We start from the raw sequence: 23,506 nt of genomic DNA on the forward strand, positions 1-23,506 counted from the left end.
GCGTTCTTTTCTCATTCTTTAACCTGTTCATTTCTTCTACCTTAATTACTACCAGTGTTTATCTCTATATCTGAAATCTCTAATAAAACTACCTAAAAAAAGAAAACTCAATCATCTGAATGGCTTCTCTTACTCATCAACAGCTCGAAGGCATCGAGGTTTTTCTGTCAGATTCCAAAGGCAAGGAGCATCAATGGTGTTTAAAAAAAAACCACAAACCATTTGTCTGTCTGCACAGAAGAGGAACTGCCAAAGACTCATAGAGCAGAGTTCATTCATACTGTCTCGGGCCATCAACCAACAGGCGCTTCTGCAAAATGACTTCGAGGAAGCGTTTATATTCAAGGAACACCCTTTTATTTATGTTTTTTAAAGACTTTTGAAGGAACGTGGCTAAACTGCAGGCTAATTTCCCTTCAACAGTATATAGAGCACGGGGAAGCTAACAGCCAGCATGGTACAGGTGAAGGCTGTACTATAGATGGAGTTCTTCCTCATTTGGGCTTCCAACCTCCTTTCGGTGTTGCACAATTCAAGCACCACCTCTTCTGCCTCTAAAGCCTGGCTCTTCACCTCTGTGGGAGAGCTAAGCAACCCCCTTCCCTCAGGTACAGGCTGAGGTACAGCTTTAATGTTCTGTACTTCACGGACCATCTGCCCTAAGTTGTTTTCCAAATTACTAAGCTGCTCCTGCAAGCTTCCAAGGAACGAACTGATCTGTTTAGAGTAGACCAGCTGCTCCTTCACAGAAACCAAGACAGGGTCTATTTTTAGTGAGGTGCGCGATCCGTCTTTGGTCAAGGAAGCCTCTTCTCCTTCCTGGGACGTCACCGTGGCAAGTTGCAGGATGTTCTTCAGACTGGCGGTGAGGTCACTGAGATCCTGTTTCTGGGAGTGATAGGCGGTGGCTTGATCTCGGATGGCTTCCTGGAGGCTCGCAGGGCCCTTCTGGGCTTCGAAAACTAAGGCCTTTAATTCTTGCAACCTAACTCGGTTGATGTAAGTGGAACCCAAGACGCCGATCACGGCCCCCAACACGGAGCCAATAATGGACCAGTTCTTCGTCTTCTCAGCTCTCGTCCTCTCTTTTTCGTGACTTTCCCGGACGGCGGCAGAGAAGAGAGAGAAGGCTTCCCGCTCAGATTCTTCGGCTGTTAGGTAGTTGATCCGGTACCTTTTCTCTTCCTGTAAGAAAGCCAACAGGTCTTATGAAAAGCCATCACCCCCCACAAGGCGTCAGGAGTAGGTTAAAAGCCTGAAGAGGCAGAATAAAAGAAACCCAATGCATCAGGCGAGATGGAATGAAGTCGGCCCCATTTTACCACTCCCTGCTCATGTGCCTGTTTCAAGTATTTGCTAAAGTATTTAATATCAAGCGTTTGATATTTGAAGGTGGGAATGAAATATCCCACCTGCTGGTTTCTGCAGGTCAAGCTGCTGAGAAACACACAAGTGGGGCCATTTAAAAAAAAACAACAACTATAAGGTATGCTGATATGCCTGCAGATTTGCTGTCAAGGGTCATCTGCATATGATCTTGGCTTAAAACTTAAAAGTGAATGCATACTGTGGTTTTACAGGTAGTCATCGAAGTACCACGGCAATTCAGTCTGGAAGTTTCTGTCGCTAAGCGATGCAGTTGTCAGGGAAAGCGCAGAGGGCACAGTGCGGGTCAGAGAGGCTACCCAGGGGTGTGAAACAAATCAGGGGAGATATGTGAGGGTCTGGTGCAGGTTGGGGATGGTGCAAAAGTTGCAAGGGGTTTTAGGGAAGGCGTAGCACGGGTCAGGTAGAATGCATGATGGTGCAGCATAAATCGGGGGAGGGGTGTAAGGATATGGGGGAGGATGTGAGAAGTGTGAAGAGGGTGAGTAAATGGTGTGCAAGAGGCACACCAGGAAGCAGAGAGGGTGCAAGGGTGTGCAGAGAGGGTGCAACAAATGAAGCCAGAATGGCAGACCCCCTCTGTGAGGGAAATGGAGCAATTGAAAAAGGTCACAAATAAATACATAAAAATAATAAATACATAAATAAATAACAGGTCAGAGGGGTGAGAAGGTGAGAGGGGCTTGGTACTGTTTTGGGGGAATGAAAGTGGGGTGTAAGTGGGCTGGGAAATGATTGGGAGACAGGGCAGGACACAAAGTCTAATGACTCAATAGGAATCAAAGCAGGAACTCTTGCCAGAAATGTCCCATACACTGACCAGGTTTGTGTATTTTGTTAACTGCAGAATATTGAAGCTTTTTTTTTTAATAAATCACAAGAGGCTACATTCACACATTACCCTAAGCTAGAACAGATCATACTGCATAAAGTAGACATAAAACTGATATCTGATTGTAGGATTCATCAAATGTTCTTCAAGAAACACTCATTTGATGTGCGGGCTTTAAAGAATAGAACGGAATCTTTTGCATCCTTACTTCTAAGAACTCTATGCAGGAACCCAGGAACAGATGTTTCTAGCCTTGTTAGAATGCCATCAGTTGGTATAGCAGTACTGAGTTGGACTGGTCTATCATTTCAGCAGCAAACATCCATCATATGGTCTAGGTAGCAAACTGGAATCTCCCCAACCAGACTGCCAAATTAACTTAGTTTTTCAGGATCAGAAGCACCAACATTATACAGAAAATGGTTCATTCATTCATTCATTCATTCATTCATTCAGAAAATTTATATAATGCCCAATTCACTCACGGTGACTCCAGGCAGCTTACAGAAATAAAACCCCAAATAATTCTTACCCAAACAAACCACTTAATGGGCTCCATATCACCCTGGGGTCCCCAAGCCTAGGTGTCTTCATGGCCTGTCAAAAGGATATTGGTAGGTACCAATGGCCTCTCCATGGGGATGATGTTCCACAGGGAGGGAGCCACTGTGAAGAAGTCCCTTCTTCTTGGTCCCACTAGATTGGAGTTCCCCAACCTTTCTGGCCTTGCGGACCAGCGGGGAGTGGCAGGGTGGGAGAGGGGATGGTTCAACATGAGCAGCCAGTAAGCAATTGTATGCACTGCAGCTCCATTTGCTCCCTTGCACACGCTCACTCACTTCTTGCACTAGTGGCACATGTGTTTGCCTGCAGCCTGTTTCCAAATGGCTCACGGCCTCAAAGTGGGCTGCGGCCTGGGAGTTGGGGACCCTGGTACCCCTGAAGAGGGGGAACCTATAACATTTTCTGCCTCCCTGCTCTGGTGGCTCAGGCAGATACATGGAAAAGACAGCCCTTCAAATAACCTGGTCCCAAACCATGTAGGGCTTTAAAGGTGATAACCAGCACTTCGAATTGTACCCAGAAGCAAATCAGCAACCAATGTACCTCTTGCAAGAGAGGGAGCGGATACATGTGCCTATCTAAACATTCACAAAATGATGCAGGCCACTGCATTAGTATTGGTCCATCTATATTACCAATACTGACTGGCCCCAGCTTTTGGCATTAGGATTAGTGAATGAAGCTGGGATCTTGGATCTTTAGACAAAGCAAGTGCTATAAAGTTTGCCTCTTAAAATGGGCACAGCCACACACACCTGAGGGGTGTTTTTAAACCAGGTAAAAGTAAAACCGATTTAAAATGGGCAAAGCCCATTCCGGAGCTTTTAAGAATGGTACCAAGGAACTTTACAGAAGACTCAATGTTAATAAAAGAGTTTGGGGCCCCAACTGCAACCCTGGGACCTCAGAATTCCCCTAGTCAAAAATCACCAAGGATTGCCAAGGATTGCAGTTTCACCAAGGACTGCCTGTCTGATTAACATGGATGAGCGCAATCTGCTCCTCAGCATGATTTGTTCAAGAGTAAATTTCAAAAACTCTAATGGGATTTACCTCCTAGTAATTAACAGAATGCAGATTAGAGGCCTACATGGAAAGGGAGATGCCAGATGTTCAAGCTAGTAAAGGATGAGGAACACAAGACATTATTGCTGAGGGATGCTGGATAATTGGGATAGACAAAGAATACCCCCCCAAAAAGGCAGTTCATTGATTATAGACAGGCTTTTAGATTGTGTTGAATATGTCAAATTGTAAATTGTGTTGTTTTTTTTAAATGAGAAACCCGGCTCATCTCATTTGGTCCTAGACCAAAACCTATACATAGGTCAGGAAGTCACAGTACAGACCGAACTTGCAAAACAGATCAGGTCCAGATTTACAAAGTTATACACCGGTAATCCTTGATTTCCAACCACAGTTGAGTCCAAGATTTCTGTTGCTAAGCAAGACAGGTGTTAACTGGATTTTGCCCCATTTTACAAGCTTTCTTGCCACAGTTGTTAAGTGAATCACTGCAATTGTTCAGCTAGTAACATGGTTGTTAAGCGAATCTGGCTTCCCCATTGACCTTGTTTGTCAGAAAGTTGCAAAAGGTGATCAAATGTTGTGGTTAGTCGGCAGCAGGTGCAGAGGGCTGAGGAGAGCGAGGACTCAGATGAGGAGCCAGGACCATTAGGGAATTGACTGCTGCCTTCGGAGATTGTGGGGGTTGGCAGCAATAATGAGGAGTTTCCTGAGGAGCCTGTGCCAAGTGCACATGAGTGTAGGATTGCTCGGAGGAAAGAACAGCACGGGTGACTCAGGAGTAAGGCTGCAAGGTAATGGCCTCCCCTTCAAAAAGATTAAAGCCAGCTGTGAACGAACATACTTTGCAGAAGGCAAAGGTGTTTTGAAAGTCAGCCTCATGGATATTCCAGTATCCTGAGTTTGTATTTGAACATTTTTGTCTTGGAAATTATTTCTTGTCTGTTATCTTTTAGCAAGCCTCGCACAATTTGGCAAGGCTTGTGCTTATCACAGCTAATTATTTTGTAAAAACATTACAAGGTTTTTGTTCTTTTTGGATTGTGTTTAATTTGTCGGAAAAGGGCGTGGGTCAGAACATCAAATGATTCCGGGACATTGCAACCGTCATAAGTACATGGCAGTTACCAAACATCCTAATTTTGACCACCTGATCATGCGGCTGCTGCAACTGTTGTTGAGTGTGAAAAATGGCCATAGGTCACTTTTTTCAGTGCCACTGTAACTTTGAACAGTCACTAAATGAATGGCTGAGGACTATCTGTATTCTCCTTTTATTTACTTCAGTCTATATGGAAAATATATATTGACAAAAATTGGATTGAAGAAGGTGGTCACGGTTTCAAAATTGAAGGAAAAAACATGAATAACCTGCACAACGCTAATAATTCTGTTCTGATAGTTGGAAATGCAAATGATCCACAAACTCTAATAATGAAAGAGAAGGAACATGGTGGAAAAAAAATAAACAAAATGAAATGTAAAGGCAGCTGGTGTAGCAAACAGCCTTTGAACTGACAATTAAGATACTAAACTGGTAGACAGCATCTGGATTAACTATCAGTAGAAAAAGAACTAACATCCAAAATATGCCACACGGTAATGCCTAGTAGAGCAGCCATGAAGATCTTGCAAAAGATATTCAAATGGTGGGACCTACGATCAGAATGGTGTAGAAAAATGATCTTCCCTTTGAAAGTCTTAGAAGTGAAGGTTGGAAATTCGACTTGAAGGAATATCAATGTTGTTGTTGTTTTGAACTTTGGTGTTGGAGAAGATTCTACAGAATATCAATTAAGAAAATACACCAATGGACCATTGAACAAATGAAGCCAGAGTGTCTCTCAAAGATATAAATAACCAGGTTCAAATGATCATACTTGGTGCGTGTTAGGCAAAGGCCTCACTCTCTAGAGGAGTCTATAATGCTAGAAAAGATGGATGGAAAAAGAAGAGGACGACCATCAGCAAATGAATGGACTCAGTTATAGATGTGATGGATACATCATTGGAAGACCTCAAGAACGTGACTGAGGACAGATCAACCTGCAGAAAGTCTACCTATATGGCCATGAAGGGTCAACACTGACTCCATGGCACATAATCAATCATTCAATTAACAGAAGATTAGGCTAGCAAAGGCTCCTAGTCATAATAGCTAAAGTTGAGTATCGGTGAGAATACTTTTATTATACTTGCTTTGAAGATCAGAGGGAGAGGATTATGTCCTCAATATGTATTTGAGAGCTTCCCAAGCCACATCTGATTGGTCCTTGCGGGAAGAAAACACAGGACAAAAAGCACTTTGCTTGGATCTAGTTGGGTTTTCTTACATTCTGATTAAGGTCACTGCTGCAGCCTTGTTCAGATAGGATGACCAGCTAGACACATTCCAGATAGCACTCTGAAAGAAAATGGATTCCACTGTATGATAATCATCCTCAGCCTATTTTACATAAGGCTTTTATTACAAATAACTTCCACCTCATTCCTGCCCCTGAAACAGGATGAAATCTCATTTCCTTTCAGCCTGCAATATTTTAAGCTTCCCTGAACAAGGACATGTTCTCCTGAACTTAATGCAGTTATCATGCTCTCAAGCAGGGGTGTCCAACCTTGGCAACTTTAAGTCTTGTGGACTTCAACTCCTAGGATTCCCCAGCTGGGAGTTAAATTCTGGGAGTTGAAGTCCATAGGTTTTAAGGTGCCAAAGTTGAACATCCCTGCCTTAAGGTGAGTTTTGCAGATACTTGGTTATTTGTGGCAAATGCCTCATTGGAGTACCAACGAAGTCTTTGTTTGTAGCACTGAAGTTTGAAGGAGGACCTAAGGGGGCAGATTAATCAGCTTTTGCTTACACTCTTTAAAAGAAGTCATTTATTTATTTTTAAAAAAAAATTCACTATGGAACTGAAAGGCAAAGAGGATCGAGAATACTATGCGACATGGGAGAGGCGGTACGAATGGGTGAAGGATAAGGATAAAAATAATGTATAGTCACAAAATAAGAAACATGTATATACGATGACACAATAACTGTTAATGGAAATGAGATTTTTGTATTTTTTGTTTTTAAAGAATAAAAAAAAAGTCATTTATAACATCACTAGCAAATAACAGGAAACCTGGAAGTCCACAAAGCCATCAGATTAAATCTACTGTGTAACAGAAGCCCAAGAAAAGGACTGAGGTCTGTGCATGGTCTCGTCCCTGTGATGACTAATTTTTCTCATCTTACAAATTTCAATAGTTGCCACTAAAAACAGAGCCTTAAATGCCTCGTTCTACTCTAAGTTTTCTTTCTTGGTCACAGAAGTGTGTAGCCAAGAAATATAAAGCAGGTTTTAGATCCTGCGCGGTTGGTTTCTTTTAACGTTGTGTGTAATAGGTAATGGTAGCATTTGCTTTGGGAAAGAGCAGTGTGATTCCTCTGCTTTACGAGATGGTTGTCTTGCCCCGTTTCCCCTTTGGAAGAGACCCCTTGTGCAAACACATCTGGGACGCTGGGAAGCATCTCCCTCTGCTTGGCTTGAGAGCCAGGTCAGCGAGGTGATAGGAGCAAAGCCCCCTTCCTTGTTTCTCATGACCAGCCTCTCCCATGGGAGCAGAGCTGGGCCCTCTGCTTTTTTTTAATACATCACGAAGCACATTTTGGAGGGAAGCAAAGGAAAGATGGAAACAGCTTCAGCAATGAATGCGAAGGGCAGAACAAACAGGCTGAAATTCGGTGAGCGCAAAGGCTCCAGTTTACAAAGGGATTGTCGGGATCGAACTTTCCTGATGTGTTTGCTGAAGTTGCACGATTGAATCCCGTCGTTCAATGGACAGTGGACAGATCAGATCAGTGGGCAGATTTGATTCCTTATTGCACCCCATGACTATTATTAAGTGTTGTATCTGATGACTCTTGACTCTTGATGAATGTATCTTTTCTTTTATGTACAATAAGAGCATTTGCACCAAGACAAATTCCTTGTGTGTCCAATCACACTTGGCCAATGAAGAATTCTGTTCTGTTCTGTTCTGTTCTGTTCTTATTCTATTCTATTCTATTCTATTCTATTCTATTCTATTCTATTCTATTCTATTCTATTCTATTCTATTCTATTCTGTTCTGTTCTATTCTATTCTATTCTATTCTATTCTATTCTATTCTATTCTATTCTATTCTATTCTATTCTATTCTATTCTATTCTATTCTATTCTATTCTTTCTATTCTATTCTATTCTATTCTATTCTATTCCTGTTCTAGTTCTGTTTCTGTTTCTGTTCTGTTCTGTTCTATATCAGGGGCTCTGACCATACAATAGCTACGCCACGTTTGTGATGTGTGACACCATCTCAGCCACAACGGAGCTCATTTCAAGGAAGTCTATGGGGAGATAGAAGCTGAAGAGAAGAGACTGGATCTGATACTTGAAGGTGTGAAGGACTGTAGCCATAATGAATAGACATATTCATTTAGGGAAACAATCTGTTCCCTCAGAGCCTTTGGTCCAGCTCTTCCAAGCTTATCAATTCATTGTCAAACTGCAATTTTGCAAGGTGACAAAAAGGGGTAGAATCTTAAATTCGTGGGAAATCATACAAATTGCACGTAACACATTTTTAGTTGTGTCAAATTAAGTTTACACCTTTGTGCTATTCGAGTTTTGGAACATGCGGTTCAGGGAGTTGTTTTGGAGACTCCAAAGAGAGAGCTAGGAGGGGTTCATGCCAGTTGGTATTTACCTTTCGTATGTTTGAGTAGAACCTAAACCTCACCATGCCCCACACAGCACTTATTTCCAGCAAGCATGCTAAGCATTGCAGCTGGAGAAGTGGATGACCTTAGCAATTCAGCTGGAGAAACAGAAGAGCCCTGGATGGTTTGATCCTGGGCTTCCTAGGAACATCTGGCCAGCTGCGACAAAAAAGTTGTAAAACGGGGCAAAACTCACTTAACAAACGTTTCACTTAGCAGCAAAGGTTTTGGGCTCAATTGTGGTCGTAAGTCAAGGACTACCTGTACCTCCATGGTTTCATTCACAACTGTTGCAGGTTCCCCAGTGTCAATTTTGTGACCTTCTGGCAAGCAAAGTCAATGGGGAAGCCAGGTTCACAACTGTGACAACTGCAGTGATCCACTTAACTATTGTGGCAAGAAAGATCATAAATGGACAAAACATCACTGAACAACCAACTGACTTAGCAACAGAAATTTGGGTTCAATAGTGGTCCTAAGTCAAGGACTACCTGGATTCCAGCCTGTGAAACTAGTCAATATTCTAATATCAAGAAGCACAGCCCAGAATTGCTTCCTGGGAGATGCATGAATGAATTAATTTTCTTTGTTGTGTAACCTGACCTGCATAGCAAGTCCTGGCCATCCATCAAGTACGATGTAAAAAGCAGGTAACTCTGAAATTCTGTGTACATAATAGTAGGAAAAGACGCTAAGAGATTGCATTCTTTTACCCTGCGCTGAAGGGCAAAAATGGATGAAATATTTTGTTTTGACTCTTTTTCCTCCCACCCTATCCCCCCCATTTATTTCTGTATCCACAAAATTAAACATGTATATTTTGGGAATAGAAGGAATGTCAGACCTTCTTAAAAGTACTTCCCAAAGGAAAGCTAGACGGATGGCAAGTTGGCAAACAGCAAGGCATGGGAACCATGGCGAAAAGAAAAAGAAATTACTGCTAAAAATATTACAAATAATTAGAAGGAAGAGAGCAACCAGGGAAACAGCCGGATTGCTAGTCGACAAAAGGTTTGCTAAAAAAGGGAAGGACTGCAGGGAAGTTTCCTGAAATTTTTGTTTTGGAAAGATATACGTGCCAGGGATGGTTTTCTTGGGAAAATAATCTGAAGGATTTAGTGAAGCAGAAGTGACCAGTGATGGAATGCAAAAACACATTGACAGACTGGATTTTGATGAAACCCATTAAAGAATTCTTGGATTATTTTAAAATCTAAAATCACTGACCATCAAGAAGAAATAGCAATAGCACTTAGACTTGTATACTGCTTCATAGTGCTTTACAGCCCTCTCTAAGCGGTTTCCATAGCCAGCACATTGCACCCAACAATCTGGGTCCTCATTTTACTGACCTCAGATGGATGGAAGGCTGAGTCAACCTTGAGCTGGTCAGAATCAAACTGCTGGCACTGGGCAGAGTTAGCCTGCAATACTGCATTCTAACCACGACTCTAGAAATAGGCAATTCTGATTAAAATTAGCTTTCCCTGAATGCATTGAAAAGTTCCTGACATAATGCTCAGTTTTAAAAAGGCAGCCAGATCATTGTTGGCTTATTATTCTACCACCTGAGAGATGACTGGACTTAATTTTATAACCGTTTTTACTACAGTTGTAGTAAAAACATGGTTGTTCAATGAATCCATTCTCCCACATGGGTGCTTTTTGCTGGAAGCCAGCAAAAAACATTGCAAATCGCAGTCACATGAATCACACAATGCTGCAACCAGCCTTAAATACGAGCCAGTTGTCAAGCATCTGAAATGCAATCATGTCACTGGAGGATGTATGTGTGTTCAGGAGCTGATATGGAAGAAAGAGTTCAAGGCATAACATGTTGTCTCTGTAAAGCTTAATACGTCTTAAAATTTCTCAGCCCCTAATTCTAAATAAAAACAGAACAAAAAAACATACTATGATAAAAAGAGGTATTGGTGGACTGTATGTGACAGTAAGAATCTTGGTGGTGCAGTGGTTAGAATTCAGTACTGCAGGCTAACTCACTGCTCACTGCCAGGAGTTCGATCCTGACCGGTTCAAGGTTGCCTCAGCCTTCCATCCTTCTGAGGTTGGTAAAACGAGGAACCAGATTGTTAGGGGCAATATGCTGATTTTGTAAACCACTTAGAGAAGGCGGTAAAGCACTGTGAAGCGGTATATAAGCCTAAGTGCTATTGTTATTTTAAATGCTGTAGCAGCTAGGAAAGGCTGAGTAATGTATGTTCTCTGCTTTAAGAACAGGGACAAGCGTTTTGCACAATGCTATTGTATTGCCTATTACACGGATGACAATCTCTCACTCAGCCTGCCGGATCTAAAGCATGACTCCATGTTTCTCAAACTTTAAGATGCGTGGACTTCAAGTCCAAGAATTCTCCTGCCAGCCAAGAATTTCCCTACGAGAATTCTGAGAACTGATGTCCATGTATCTTAAAGCTGCTAAGGTTGGGAAACACTGTCTTAGATAATCAGAAGGGATGCTTGCACCCACCACAAGCACTAGGAAGCTTTCTGGAGCTTACATTTCACCTATATTTTGGAAACCACATCAGAAAAGAGAAACACCCTCCCAGGTCCTCTAAGCAAGTCACGCAAACACTCACTAGTTCATATCTCAGGGAAGGCAAGAAATAGAAATGAGGTTCAGTTCTGTGTAGCTTTTCAAGATCAACCAAAATCAAGTGCTGCCACCTACCTGGCTAAAATCTCCTTTAATTATTAGTTACTCCGTGGATCCATCCATGGCAACATTATTGGGCCTGACTCTACTTACATGTTTCCACCACGATTAGCTTGAAGCTGTCACCAAAGGATTTTTATACAAGTAGTCCTTGGCTTACAACCGTAATAGAGCCAGCCTGTACTTCACAGTTGTAAGTCATGAGGGTCGTAAAACCAATTGATCAGGGGACTGACTCCTTCAATCTCACCCAATTTTGCAAACTTTTTTGCAGAGGTTATTAAGCAAATGTGGCAGTTGTAAAACGACCATCGCAGTTGTTAAGTAAACACCACGGTCATTAAGTGAACTAATGGCTTGCAATGGACATAGTTTTAGCCAAAAAACCAGAGCACCCAGTTTGGTCACATGATCGCGAGGGGGAGATAACCAGCATAACTAGCCCCAACTCTAATTGACTAGTCATATGCCAAGAGCAACTTGTAAACTAAGTGCCTTTCTAAATTAAGTTTCAGGAATGCTTGTTCTCTGTCCAATACCACTTTTTATTCTTGTAAGACCATACTTGTATTATGGGAAAGAAACCATGGAAAGCTGTGTAGCATGTGCCCCAGCTCACATACCTCAACAAATTTAACCTAACCTGTCTTCAGAAAGACCAAACCGAAAGGAAAGTGCAATTATTCAAAATAATCAATAAAGAAACATCTCTCTCCCCAGAATAAATTCACCAAAGCCAATTATCCAAATGTGATTGGTAGCTAGTTGCAAAAATGTGCTCTTGTGTATGAAAGGTCAGCCTATTGTTAGCATTTTTGCTGATTAGCTGAACGCTTCATTTCTTTCCACAAAGGCTCCGGCGGTATAGGATTTGGCTAAGTTCCCTCCTAATTGAAAGAAACATTTCCATAACCAGTCAGCGAAACTGTGACAGGTTTTTAATTGGAAATTCTATTTTCCATATTCATGTTTTAACACCGGGGTGGGCAACAGGGGCAACTTGACGATCTGTAGACTTCAACTCCCAGAGTTCCTGAGCCTGCATGGTTGGCTAAGGAATTTGGGGAGTTGAAGTCCCCAGACTGTAAAGTCATCATAGTTGCCCGTCCTTGTTTTAACATGTCAATTTGAAGCAGTTCCAAAATGATGGGGAATAAAAGCCCAAACATAACTCAAATTCAAAAAGGGAAAGCCGACTGATTCAAATGCCTCCAACACCTGGGACTCTTCTTACCTGCAATAATTTGTGCTCCAACGTTGCCAGTTCCAGATACTGAGCGTCCTCACGTGAAACTCTGTCTAAACGATCCCGAATTTCTTTCAATTTCAGCTGCTGAGTCTCCCATGTGTCACGGGTTTCTCGTACAATTCCTCGAGCAAACATAAACTGTTTTTCAGCCTGGAAGACATTTAGCAAAAGGGAAAGTTGACTGCTTACTGAGAGCCTAAATAGGACACAACGGAACTGCAAAAATTCAGATTGCCACTGGATGGCAACAAAGAGTAAAGACTGTTTTGAATCTTTCCGCCCATCTAGTGGTCGGGTTGAGTTTGCAGCTCAGATCCACAGCCTTGGCCGAATCCACCAGAATGGGGTGGATACTAGCTTACTTCAACTAGCATATTTTGGCCGTGTTCATGTGAATTCTGGCAACGACAATGCCAATTCTTGCCATTTCAAGGCACCGGACTGAGATAAACAACCTTATGTTAATAATAGTAGATATGCTGCATAAAGGATGATATGCAAATGATCAGAGAAATATACACTGCTCAAAAAAATAAAGGGAACACTTGACTTCCGGTGACGAGATATGGGCGAATGGAGGTGCTGAAGCTCGCTTTGGGTTTCATGCTATCTCCTCTTGCTGTTGGAGTGACCCTTAGGAGTGCACGCATCTTGTAGAGAAGTGTGCCAGTGTGGGGAGACTCAAGTCGTGGCATGGAAAAGGCGATTCTCATCGCGACGTAGACAAACCCTGTAGAGACCGACAACAAGAGACTGTCAGCAATGGCGGTCCTAAAGCCTTGATTGTTGCATACAAGGGGAAGCGAGTGAGTGACAGACTGTGGTGAACGAAGAGTGCGAGTGAAAGAATTTGCGATCCTGATTGAGCATTGAATATTGGAGTATCTTAGTCGGAGCGAAGCCCGAAAACAGCGGCCAAAGCAAATATGAGCGGCGGCGAAAGCGAAAGGGCTCGTGAGACGGAAGAGGGTAAGGACGCGAGCGATCAGACAGAGAAGATAAGAGAATCGGAGGGATCTGAGAGACTGATAATTGGGGGAGAGAAAAAAAAAGAAGAAAGAAAGAACAATCATTTAATTTAAGGAAACTTTGAAGGATTTGAATTGTGGACTTCGGGGAAAATTGGAAGGACGAACTTGAGATGGGGGGTAAGGAATTAAACTACAACTTTAAATATTCCATGAATGAAATTGAATAATTTATTAGTCTCCCTTTGGATTACTGGACTGGAGCTGTAGTAAGTAGAGAAGATTTATTAAAGAAAGAGACTATTTGAATCTAAAAATTGACTTGTTAAACTTTCAAACGAAAGGAGAAACGACTACAGCGGAAAGTGTGGTGAGATAGTGAAATCAGAAATCAAAGACATTACTCAGCAACTCTGTACTTCCGGTGCGCTCGGTGAAGGAATCTTGAAGAACTGAATAATTATATTAAGACACTTTAAGCATTTAAATTTGTGGATTGCAATAATTATTTCTTGACACCAGCTTAACTGATTTTTGAATGTGGTAAATGTAATTTATATATATTTAATTAATACATTAGTAATATTGTAGTTTATATTTGGTTATAACACACATAAAAAGGGAGGTGATAATTAATTAATTATTTAGGTATAGATATTTGATTATAGGCATTGAGTAGATTGAATTAAATAATTAATTGTGATTATTATAGATTAACTAATTAATTATTGTATAGTAAGGTTGATATATCTATATTTAGATTTGTAAATATTTGAAATATTATTTTATAACACTATTTTGAGATTTGGGATTCTATAGTATTTATAGATATACAGGTTAATATTATTTAAATTTAAATAGAGGAATTTGGTATATTATTAAGAATTATAAATCCAGATATTTGATTTAGAAATTAGCTATAAAAGTGTTCTGGAAAATATATATATATATATATTGATAAGAGAGGTTAATCCTGTAACATATCATATTATTTAGCGTAGTGGCCATTTATAGTTGATATTTCTTAATAGTGAATGTTAATTTGGGATAACATAGTTAATATAATACAAAAACAAAAACAAATTTTACAAGAAATAACTTCTGTCACTAATGCAACGCTTAAAACTGGAAAGAAGACTTCTTCAATACAAACAACTTCAGTGCCATCAACCTCAGTGATGGCACAAAAGACAATTGAAGAAACTTTATCTGGAGAAAAACAACCTATCATCACGAATGCCAATATTCAATCGACCCTTCTTACTTTACAAGAGTCCATGCTGAAGCTTCAGGAAATAGTGGTAAAAATCATATTGAATCAAGAGCTGAAACAAATGAACTAAAAGAAGAGATGGGAAATTTAAAGGCAGAAATGAAACTAGACATTCTAAAGCTGGATCAAAAAATTGAAACAATACAGCAAGCACTAGAAAGGAATGAATCAACAATAAAGGAGGTTGAGAAAAGAACGGAAAAAACGGAAAAGAAGCTGGAAATGGTTGGTCAGCAATTAAGAAATGTGAGTAAAGAAATGGACGACTCCTTGGTATATTTGGAAATGGATAAGGCCGCAGCATATCTAAGATTCCAAAATATAATGGAATCTAAAGAAGAGGACTTAGAACAAGTGATGGCAGGAATATTAGCAGACCTATTGGAAAAAGATAAGGATGATATTCTGAAAGAGTTAGACGAAGTATACAGTGTGAGCACAAATTATGCAAGACGACATAAACATCCAAAAGAGGTCCATGTGAGATTTGCCAGAAGGAAAGTTCGAGGTATTATATTTAAATTTCTAGAGAAGAAACAATTACATACAAAGGGAAAGAAATCTTGGTGCTTAAACAAATCCCAAGAAGAGTGAGAGAGCAGAGGCGAGATTATAAATTCTTGGCGAACCAATTAAACCAAAAAGGTATCATATTTAGATGGCTAATCCCAGAGGGAATGCTAATCATTTGGGAAGAAAGAAAAATTAAAGTAGACTCTGTGGAAAAAGCCCAAGATTTCTACAAACGATTGATAGGCCATGAAGAATCGAGTAGTAGAGACGAGTTAGAAATGAATTCGCAAGACGACCAAGACTACCAAAAAATAGAGATGGGAATTGTAGGAATTCAAAAAATAAACAACATCAAGAGAGAGAAGAACTGAAGACGCACAATCAGCCACAAAGAAAGACAGGAGTAACTACAAGACAAAGAGGAAGAGTCAATTAGGTGATGGATGAAGAAAAAAAAATACTATCAATTAACATAAATGGCCTAAACTCTAGAATAAAAAGGAAAAGAATATTAACCAAATTAATTAAACAAAATGCAGATATGTTTACAAGAAACTCATATAAGGAAGGAAGAAGAAAAATATTTAGAATGCCCCAAGCTAGGGAATTTGTATATGTCGCCAGCAGATTTTAGGAAAAAGAAAGGGATAGCAGTATATGTGAAAGACGATATGAAAGCAGAGCCAATTTGGATAGACCCCAATGGAAGAATTCTGATGTTACAAATTTGGATTAAATCAATTCTAATTCTACTAGTGGTAATCTATGCCCCTAATGATAACCAAAAGGAATTTTTTAAACAATTACATGAGAAATTAGTGGAATTAGATAAAAGAAATATTTGTATCTTGGGAGATTTCAATGCTATTGTGGACCACCAGAAAGATCATAGTAGTGGTGGGGGGGAAAGAAGAAGAAAAAAGAGAACTAGCAAAAACATGTGAAGAAATGATGATTGAACTAAATTTGATAGACATGTGGAGGAAATTAAACCCTGAGAAAAAGCAATTTACATTTTACTCCAACCCTCACCAATCATGGACACGAATTGATATGGTGTGGATGAATGGTGAATTAGTAAATGAATTAAAAGAGATTGAAATCTTACCAAACGAATGGGCAGATCATAACCCGATCCAGATAGTGTGGAAAGGCAGGAAGAAACCAAGGGAAAGGTGGACCTTAAATACACAGTTAATTAAAGAGAAAGAATTTATGAATAAACTTGACGAGGAATTAGACTATTTTTTAAAAGAAAATAATAATGAGGCAACTATGAAACAGAATATTTGGGATACATTGAAGGCAGTAATAAGAGGCATAACGATATCATACACTTCTAAAAGAAATAAAAAAAATATGCCCAACAAAAATAAATAAATAAATTAGAACAAAGAATCAAAGAATTAGAAATTCAGCTGCAAAACACCCCAAAAGATTGCAAATTGAAAAAACAGATGATAATAACTAAACAGAAATTTAATTTAATCGAACAAGAAGGAATGGTCTCAAAGTTAAATACAGCCAGACAGATATTTTTTGAACAGGCCAATAAACCAGGAAGGTGGTTGGCCTATAAACTTAAAAAACAAAAACAAAAAAGATTCATCTACCAATTAATAGATGAGGATGCCCAACAAGGGATAGAACAGAAAAAAGAAATTGCATGTAAATTTTTTGAAGATCTTTATAAAAAGAAGGAGGTAAATGAGGATATAATAAGAAACTATTTGGGTATTACTAAAGATAAAATAATTAAGGAGGAGATGAAGGATATGTTAATTAGAGATATTACGTGGCCCGAGTTAAAAGCAGCAATAGAAAACCAAAAGAACAATAAAACCCCAGCACCCGATGGGATACCAGGGGAACTTTATAAAAAAAATAGGAGAACAAATAAGACTTCTTATGGTGGAAGATATAATGAGGTCCTACTAGCAGCAAGAATGCCGGATTCGTGGAAGGAGACATTGATATCGTTGATTCCGAAAGAAGATTCAGATTCACGACATATACAAAACTATAGACCAATTTCCCTGTTAAATACTGATTATAAAATATTTACTACAATTATAGCAAATAGATTGAAAAAAATATTGAATGAATATATACATAAAGATCAAAATGGATTTCTTCCTAATAGACAAATCAGGAATAATTTAAGGATAGTATTAAATGTTTTGGAATACTACAAAGCCCACCCGGAAAAACAAATAGCCCTTGTATTCTTGGATGCACAGAAGAAGGCCTTTTACAATTTAAATTGGCAATTCCTAATTCAATAAATTTACAATATGAATCTAGGCACTAAGTTTGAAAACATTGTGACTACAATTTATGATTCACAAAAGGCGAATATAATTAATGGAGAGTACACGCACTCAATAAAAATAGAGAAAGGAGTCAGGCAGGGATGTCCATTATCCCCCCTGCTCTTCATATTATCTATGGAAACATTACACGAATTAGACAGAACCCAGGAATAAAAGGACTAAAAATTAAAAAAGAAGATGCAAAACTCTAATGGAAAATAATTATAATAAATTATTACAGCAAGTTAAAAAAGATTTAGAGATATGGGTTAAATTGCAAATCTCCTTATTATGGAGGATTGCCACTATAAAAATGAATATTCTGCCCAAATTTATTTACTTATTCCAAACAATACCAATAAAAATACATAAAAATTACTTCGTGGAACTTAACAAGATAATCACCAAATTTATCTGGCAAGGGAAAAAACCAAGGATAAACCTAAAGGCAATGCAAGATATGAAGAGCAGGGGAGGTATGGCACTCCCAAATTTGGAATTATATTATAGTGCAGCCTCCTTACTCTGGTTGAAAGAGTGGGTAAATCTGTCGAATAAAAGGATCTTATTTTTAGAAGGCCATGATTTACAGAGGGGATGGCATGCATTTTTATGGGACATTGGGAAAATTAAGCAGAAGTATTTCCACAGACATATAATTAGTGATTCCTTATTGGCTAATTGGAACAAAATAAAAAAAAAACATTATTTAAAAATCCCAATTTGGATCTCAACGATGGAGGCGATGATACATCCAAACAATCTAGATCTTAATAAAATGATAAAATACAAAGACCTTCTTGATGCGCAAGGAACTTTAAAATCATGGCAAGATCTCCAAGAACAAGGGCTACAAGTAGACCTTACTTGCAAATTCAAAATAGATATAGCCAGGACAAGAAAAATTTTGGAATTTATACCAAGGCACAACAAATAGATAAAATTTTATTAGGTCCAGATTAAAAAAATATAACTAAATTTTATAATTATTTACTAGAGACGGAATTAGAAGAGGAAGTAGTCAAAGGCAACATGATAACTTGGAGCAGAAACATAGGACGTAGCATTACATTATTAGAATGTAGAACTAAATTTTATAATTATTTACTAGAGACAGAATTAGAAGAGGAAGTAGTCAAAGGCAACATGATAGCTTGGAGCAGAAACATAGGACGTAGCATTACATTATTAGAATGGGAAAAGGTTTGGACAAGGAATAATAAAATTACAAGATCAGCAGCATATAAAGAAAATGCCTATAAAATGTTTTATAGATGGCATCTCTCACCCTTGAGAATAGCGAAAATGTCTCCTAACATGAATCCGAATTGCTGGAAATGTAAAAAGAAACAGGAAACATTTTTTCATATGTGGTGGTCCTGCACTGAAGCCCAAAGATACTGGCATAGAATAAAAAAATGGTTAGAGGAAATAACGGCGGAGCAAATTGAATTAAAACCAGAATTCTTCCTATTGGGGATATTTAATAGACAAATTCCTAAAAAGGTTAAATATATAATACTGCATATTCTTACTGCAGCCAGAATAACCTTTGCACAGTGTTGGAAACAAGCAGATATTCCAACAGTGGAGATGGTTATACAGAAGATAACAGCCTGTGCAGAGATGGACAAGTTAACCTTACTTAGCACTTAAGGAAAAAGAAACATCAGAATATTATAGAAGCTGGGAATGCTGGTATGATTGGATAGAACAAAAATAGAAAATATATTAGTAAATAACATAAAATGTAAATCATAATTATATATTCGCAATAAGATGTATTTGTAAATGTATCACCAATATTGATAACAAACAAGGAACCATAGACTGTCGATAGTAGAATTGTTAGTTTTTTTAATCATTTTCTCTTTTTCTATTTCTTTTCTTTCTTCTTCTGTGTGTTGTGTTTGTTTGATATTTTGGTTTTGTAATCAATAAAGTTTGTTTTAAAACAAAAAAAATAAAGGGAACACTTAAACAACACAATGTAACTCCAAGTCAATCACACTTCTGTGAAATCAAACTGTCCACTTAGGTAGCAACACTTATTGACAATCAATTTCACATGCTATGTGCAAATGGAATAGACAACAGGTGGAAAGCATAGGCAGTTAGCAAGACATCCCCAATAAAGGCGTGGTTCTGCAGGTGATGACCACAGACCACTTCTCAGTTCCTATGCTTTCTGGCTGATGGTTTGGTCACTTTTGAATGCTGGCGGTACTTTCACTCTAGTGGTAGCATGAAACAGAGTCTACAACCCACACAAGTGGCTCAGGTAGTGCAGCTCATCCAGGATGGCACAACAATGTGAGCTGTGGCAAGAAGGTTTGCTGTGTCTGTCAGCGTAATGTCCAGAGCATGGAGGCGCTACCAGGAGACAGGCCAGTACAGGAGACGTGGGGGAGGCCATAGGAGGGCAACAACCCAGCATCAGGACCGCTACCTCCGCCTTTCTGCAAGGAGGGACGGGAGGAGCACTGCCAGAGCCCTGCTAAATGACCTCCAGCGGGTCACAAATGTGCATGTCGCTGCTCAAACGGTCAGAAACAGACTCCATGAGGGTGGTATGAGGGCCCAACATCCACAGGTGGGGACTGTGCTTACAGCCCAACACCATGCAGGACGTTTGGCATTTGCCAGAGAACACCAAGATTGGCAAATTTGCTACTGGCGTCCTGTGCTTTTCACAGATGAAAGCAGGTTCACACTGAGCACATGTGACAGACGTGACAGGGTCTGGAGACGCCGTGGAGAACATTCTGCTGCCTGCAACATCCTCCAGCATGACCGTTTTGGCAGTGGGTCAGTAATGGTGTGGGCTGGCATTTCTTTAGGGGGCCGCACAGCCCTCCATGTGCTCGCCAGAGGTAGACTGACTGCCATTAGGTACCGAGATGAGATCCTCAGACCCCTTGTGAGACCATTTGCTGGTACAGTTGGCCCTGGGTTCCTCCTAATGCAAGACAATGCTAGACTTCATGTGGCTGGAGTGTGTCAGCAGTTCCTGCAAGACGAAGGCATTGATGCTATGGACTGGCCCAGCCGTTCCCCAGACCTGAATCCAATTGAGCACATCTGGGACATCATGTCTTGCTCCATGCACCAACGCCACGTTGCACCACAGACTGTCCAGGAGTTGGGGGATGCTTTAGTCCAGGTGTGGGAGGAGATCCCTCAGGAGACCATCCGCCACCTCATCAGGAGCATGCCCAGGCACTGTAGGGAGGTCATACAGGCATGTGGAGGCCACACACACTACTGAGCCTCATTTTGACTTGTTTTAAGGACATTACATCAAAGTTGGATCAGCCTGTAGTGTTTTTTTCCACTTTAATTTTGAGTGTAACTCCAAATCCAGACCTCCATGGGTTGCTAAATTTGATTTCCATTGTTAATTTTTGTGTGAGTTTGCTGTCAACACATTCAACTATGTAATGAACAAAGTATTTAATAAGAATATTTCATTCATTCAGATCTAGGATGTCTTATTTTTGTGTTCCCTTTATTTTTTTGAGCAGTGTAATATTTCTAATACAGATGGTCTTTGCCCTTTTGTTTAGTGTCTGTTCGAAGTTACAACGGCACTGAAAAATGTGACTTATGACCGTTTTTCACATTTATGACCGTTGCCACTTCCCCACTCAGACAATTGGCAACTGGCTCATATTTATGACGGTTGCAGTGTCCAAGGGTCATGTGATCACCTTATGTGACCTTCTGACAAGCAAAGCCAATGGGGGAAGCCAGGTTCACAACCATGTTACTAACTCAACAACTGCAGTGATTCACTTAACAACTATGACGAGAAAAGAAATCAAATGGGCAAAGCTCACTTAACAACTGTCTTGCTTAACAACTGAAATGTTAGGCTCAATTGTGGTCATAAGTCTCTTCATCATGTCATCCGCTATGTACATCAAAGACAAGGAGAAGGTTTGGTTGTTACCATTTTAACAGCCTTTTGTTATATTGTGAAGGTTGTTCCTTTGGGTCAACTGTTGTACCTCATCCTTTCAATTGTGAACTTACAACCAGGCTGCTGGAGATTCAAGAGAGCCCCTAGTTAAGATTCTGCACAGTTCAGAGAGCCTCCAATTCCCACTCCTGGTTGGCCCTGCCCACCCCTCCTCTCCCCTCCCCTCCCAGGAGTCCCCACAGGGCCCATTTTGGATGCAGGGCACACACAGAGGCTCGGGGAGGGCGAAAAATGGCCTCCTGGGAGTTCAGGAAGGCTGGAAACGGGCCCGTTTCTGGCTTCCAGAGAGCCTCCGGAGCCCGGGGAGGCTGTTTTCACCCTCCCGGAGGCTCAAGGAAAGCCTCTGGAGCCCAGGGAGGGCAAAAATGCCCCCCTGCCATGGTGCAGGAGGCCAACTAGGCCACACCCACCATGGCCACGCCCTCCCAGCAACCAGGCAGAGAACCCGTTGCTAAAATTTTTGAAGCCCACCCCTGCTTACATTTACATTTCACTTAGTGACCATCAGAAGTTACAAAGGCATTGAAGACACTGACTTATGACCGGCTTTCTCTCTTACAACCACTGCAGCACCCACGTGGTCACATGATCAAATCTCAAGTGCTTGGCAACTGGCGTGTATTTGTGACGGTTGTACTGTCCCGGGGGGGGAGGGGTTTCATGTGATCATCACTTCCCACCTGGCTTTCAACAAGCAAAGTCAATGGGGGGAAGCCAGATTCACTTAACGGCCGCATGATTCATTTAACAACAACACAGCTGTTTAACAACCATGGCCAAAAAAAAAAAAAAAAAGATTATAAAAAAAAATGGGGCAAAACTCACCTCTCTGCCTCGATTTAACCACAGAAATTTTGGGCTCAGTTCAGTTGGTGGGTTTCAAATTTTTTTTTTACCACCGGTTCTGCGCCAAACGCACATTTCACGCGTACGCAGAGGGTTGCCTAAGCTTCTCCTGCAATCCTGCACTCTCCCTGGGTCTTCCACAGCTGACGTGTGGCAATCCGCTGTGCCGCACGAAGCAGCTGAGGTTGAAAAGCAGGAAATAAAGGTCAGAACAGAGCCGAGGCAAGTGGGAGGGCCCAACAGCTGATCGTTGGAGCAAACCAGTTCGCTCACATGATGATCGTCAGAGCTACAGATTTGGCCAAACTGGGCTGAACCGGTAAAATACCACCACTGGCTCAGTTGTGGTCGTAAGTCAAGGACCACCTGTAAGCAGGCATTCCCACCCCAAAGAAATGATACCCCAGATGCACCCATTATCCTTTCATTACCTCAGCCACTTTTCCCTGGGCTTCTCGGACTTCGTTGATGCCCACAAATTCCTCGTATTTGTCCCACCAGCTTTGCGTGGTTGCAGAGATTCGCTGAATGGAGTGTCTTCCCAAATCCTTTCCAGCTCCAGAGAGGCGACAAAGAAAAACTTTAGCCGTTTCCATTGCGTTGGCCGCTTCAGGCTTTTTGGAGGCCGGAGAGCAGTACATCCTCACAAAAGATAACAAATGGGGACGTTGCATTTTGTGATGCGCTGACAACAAGTGAACTAGCAAGTCTGGGCACTTCACGGGAGCTGTGCACGCAGGGACACCATTGCAGGGGGGGGGGGATACCTGCCAGGAGACAAGAATCGAAGGCAACAAGAGTACCATGTCAGAAACCCATTTAAAAAAAAAAAGAATTAATCTACAAAGGTTTTTAAAAAGCAAACCATGGGTTGAAATGAGTGTTCAAATTAATCCAGCACTGATGATGTTCCCTAGTTTCATAATGAAAGATATGCAAGAAAAACCGTGCAGCTCAGAGAGTGCCCTGTTAGGAATATAAGTCATCTAACAGCTATTTGGGTTAGTAATATATAAACCAGGATAAACATTTTAGTACTATATCTTTAAGGGAATGCAAGAGCATGCATCTCAAATGGCCATAAAATGGAGCCAGAAACCTGGTTTGTTTAGTCTTAATCTCAGAAGAGA

The 23,506-nt window shown here is 40.5% G+C and overlaps 1 protein-coding gene across 1 annotated transcript; it reads right to left on the reverse strand.

Moving 5' to 3' along the window:
* Positions 1-340: 340 nt before the first annotated feature.
* Positions 341-23,137, reverse strand: CCDC51 (coiled-coil domain containing 51). The gene is made up of 3 exons (XM_087954508.1): positions 22,808-23,137; positions 12,468-12,632; positions 341-1,185 (listed from the first exon to the last, which is right to left on the reverse strand). Exons 1-3 carry the CDS (start codon positions 23,048-23,050, stop codon positions 406-408), a joined length of 1,188 nt encoding a protein of 395 aa, XP_087810634.1. The 5' UTR covers positions 23,051-23,137; the 3' UTR covers positions 341-405.
* Between the last annotated feature and the right edge of the window lie 369 nt (positions 23,138-23,506).

The sequence above is a fragment of the Notechis scutatus genome, chromosome 2 (genome assembly GCF_049901735.1).
Source record: "Notechis scutatus isolate UNSWTSFEM ecotype Mainland chromosome 2, rNotScu1.2, whole genome shotgun sequence".
NCBI lineage: Eukaryota > Metazoa > Chordata > Lepidosauria > Squamata > Elapidae > Notechis > Notechis scutatus.

Excerpts from the sequence above, each read along its gene's own strand:
- CCDC51 (XM_087954508.1), bottom strand. The coding sequence starts at position 23,050 with ATGCAACGTCCCCATTTGTTATCTTTTGTGAGGATGTACTGCTCTCCG. Across the intron at positions 12,633-22,807 it reads CCCAGGGAAAAGTGGCTGAG|GCTGAAAAACAGTTTATGTT; the intron begins GTAATGAAAGGA and ends AATGTCTTCCAG. Across the intron at positions 1,186-12,467 it reads TGGAGCACAAATTATTGCAG|GAAGAGAAAAGGTACCGGAT; the intron begins GTAAGAAGAGTC and ends GCTTTCTTACAG.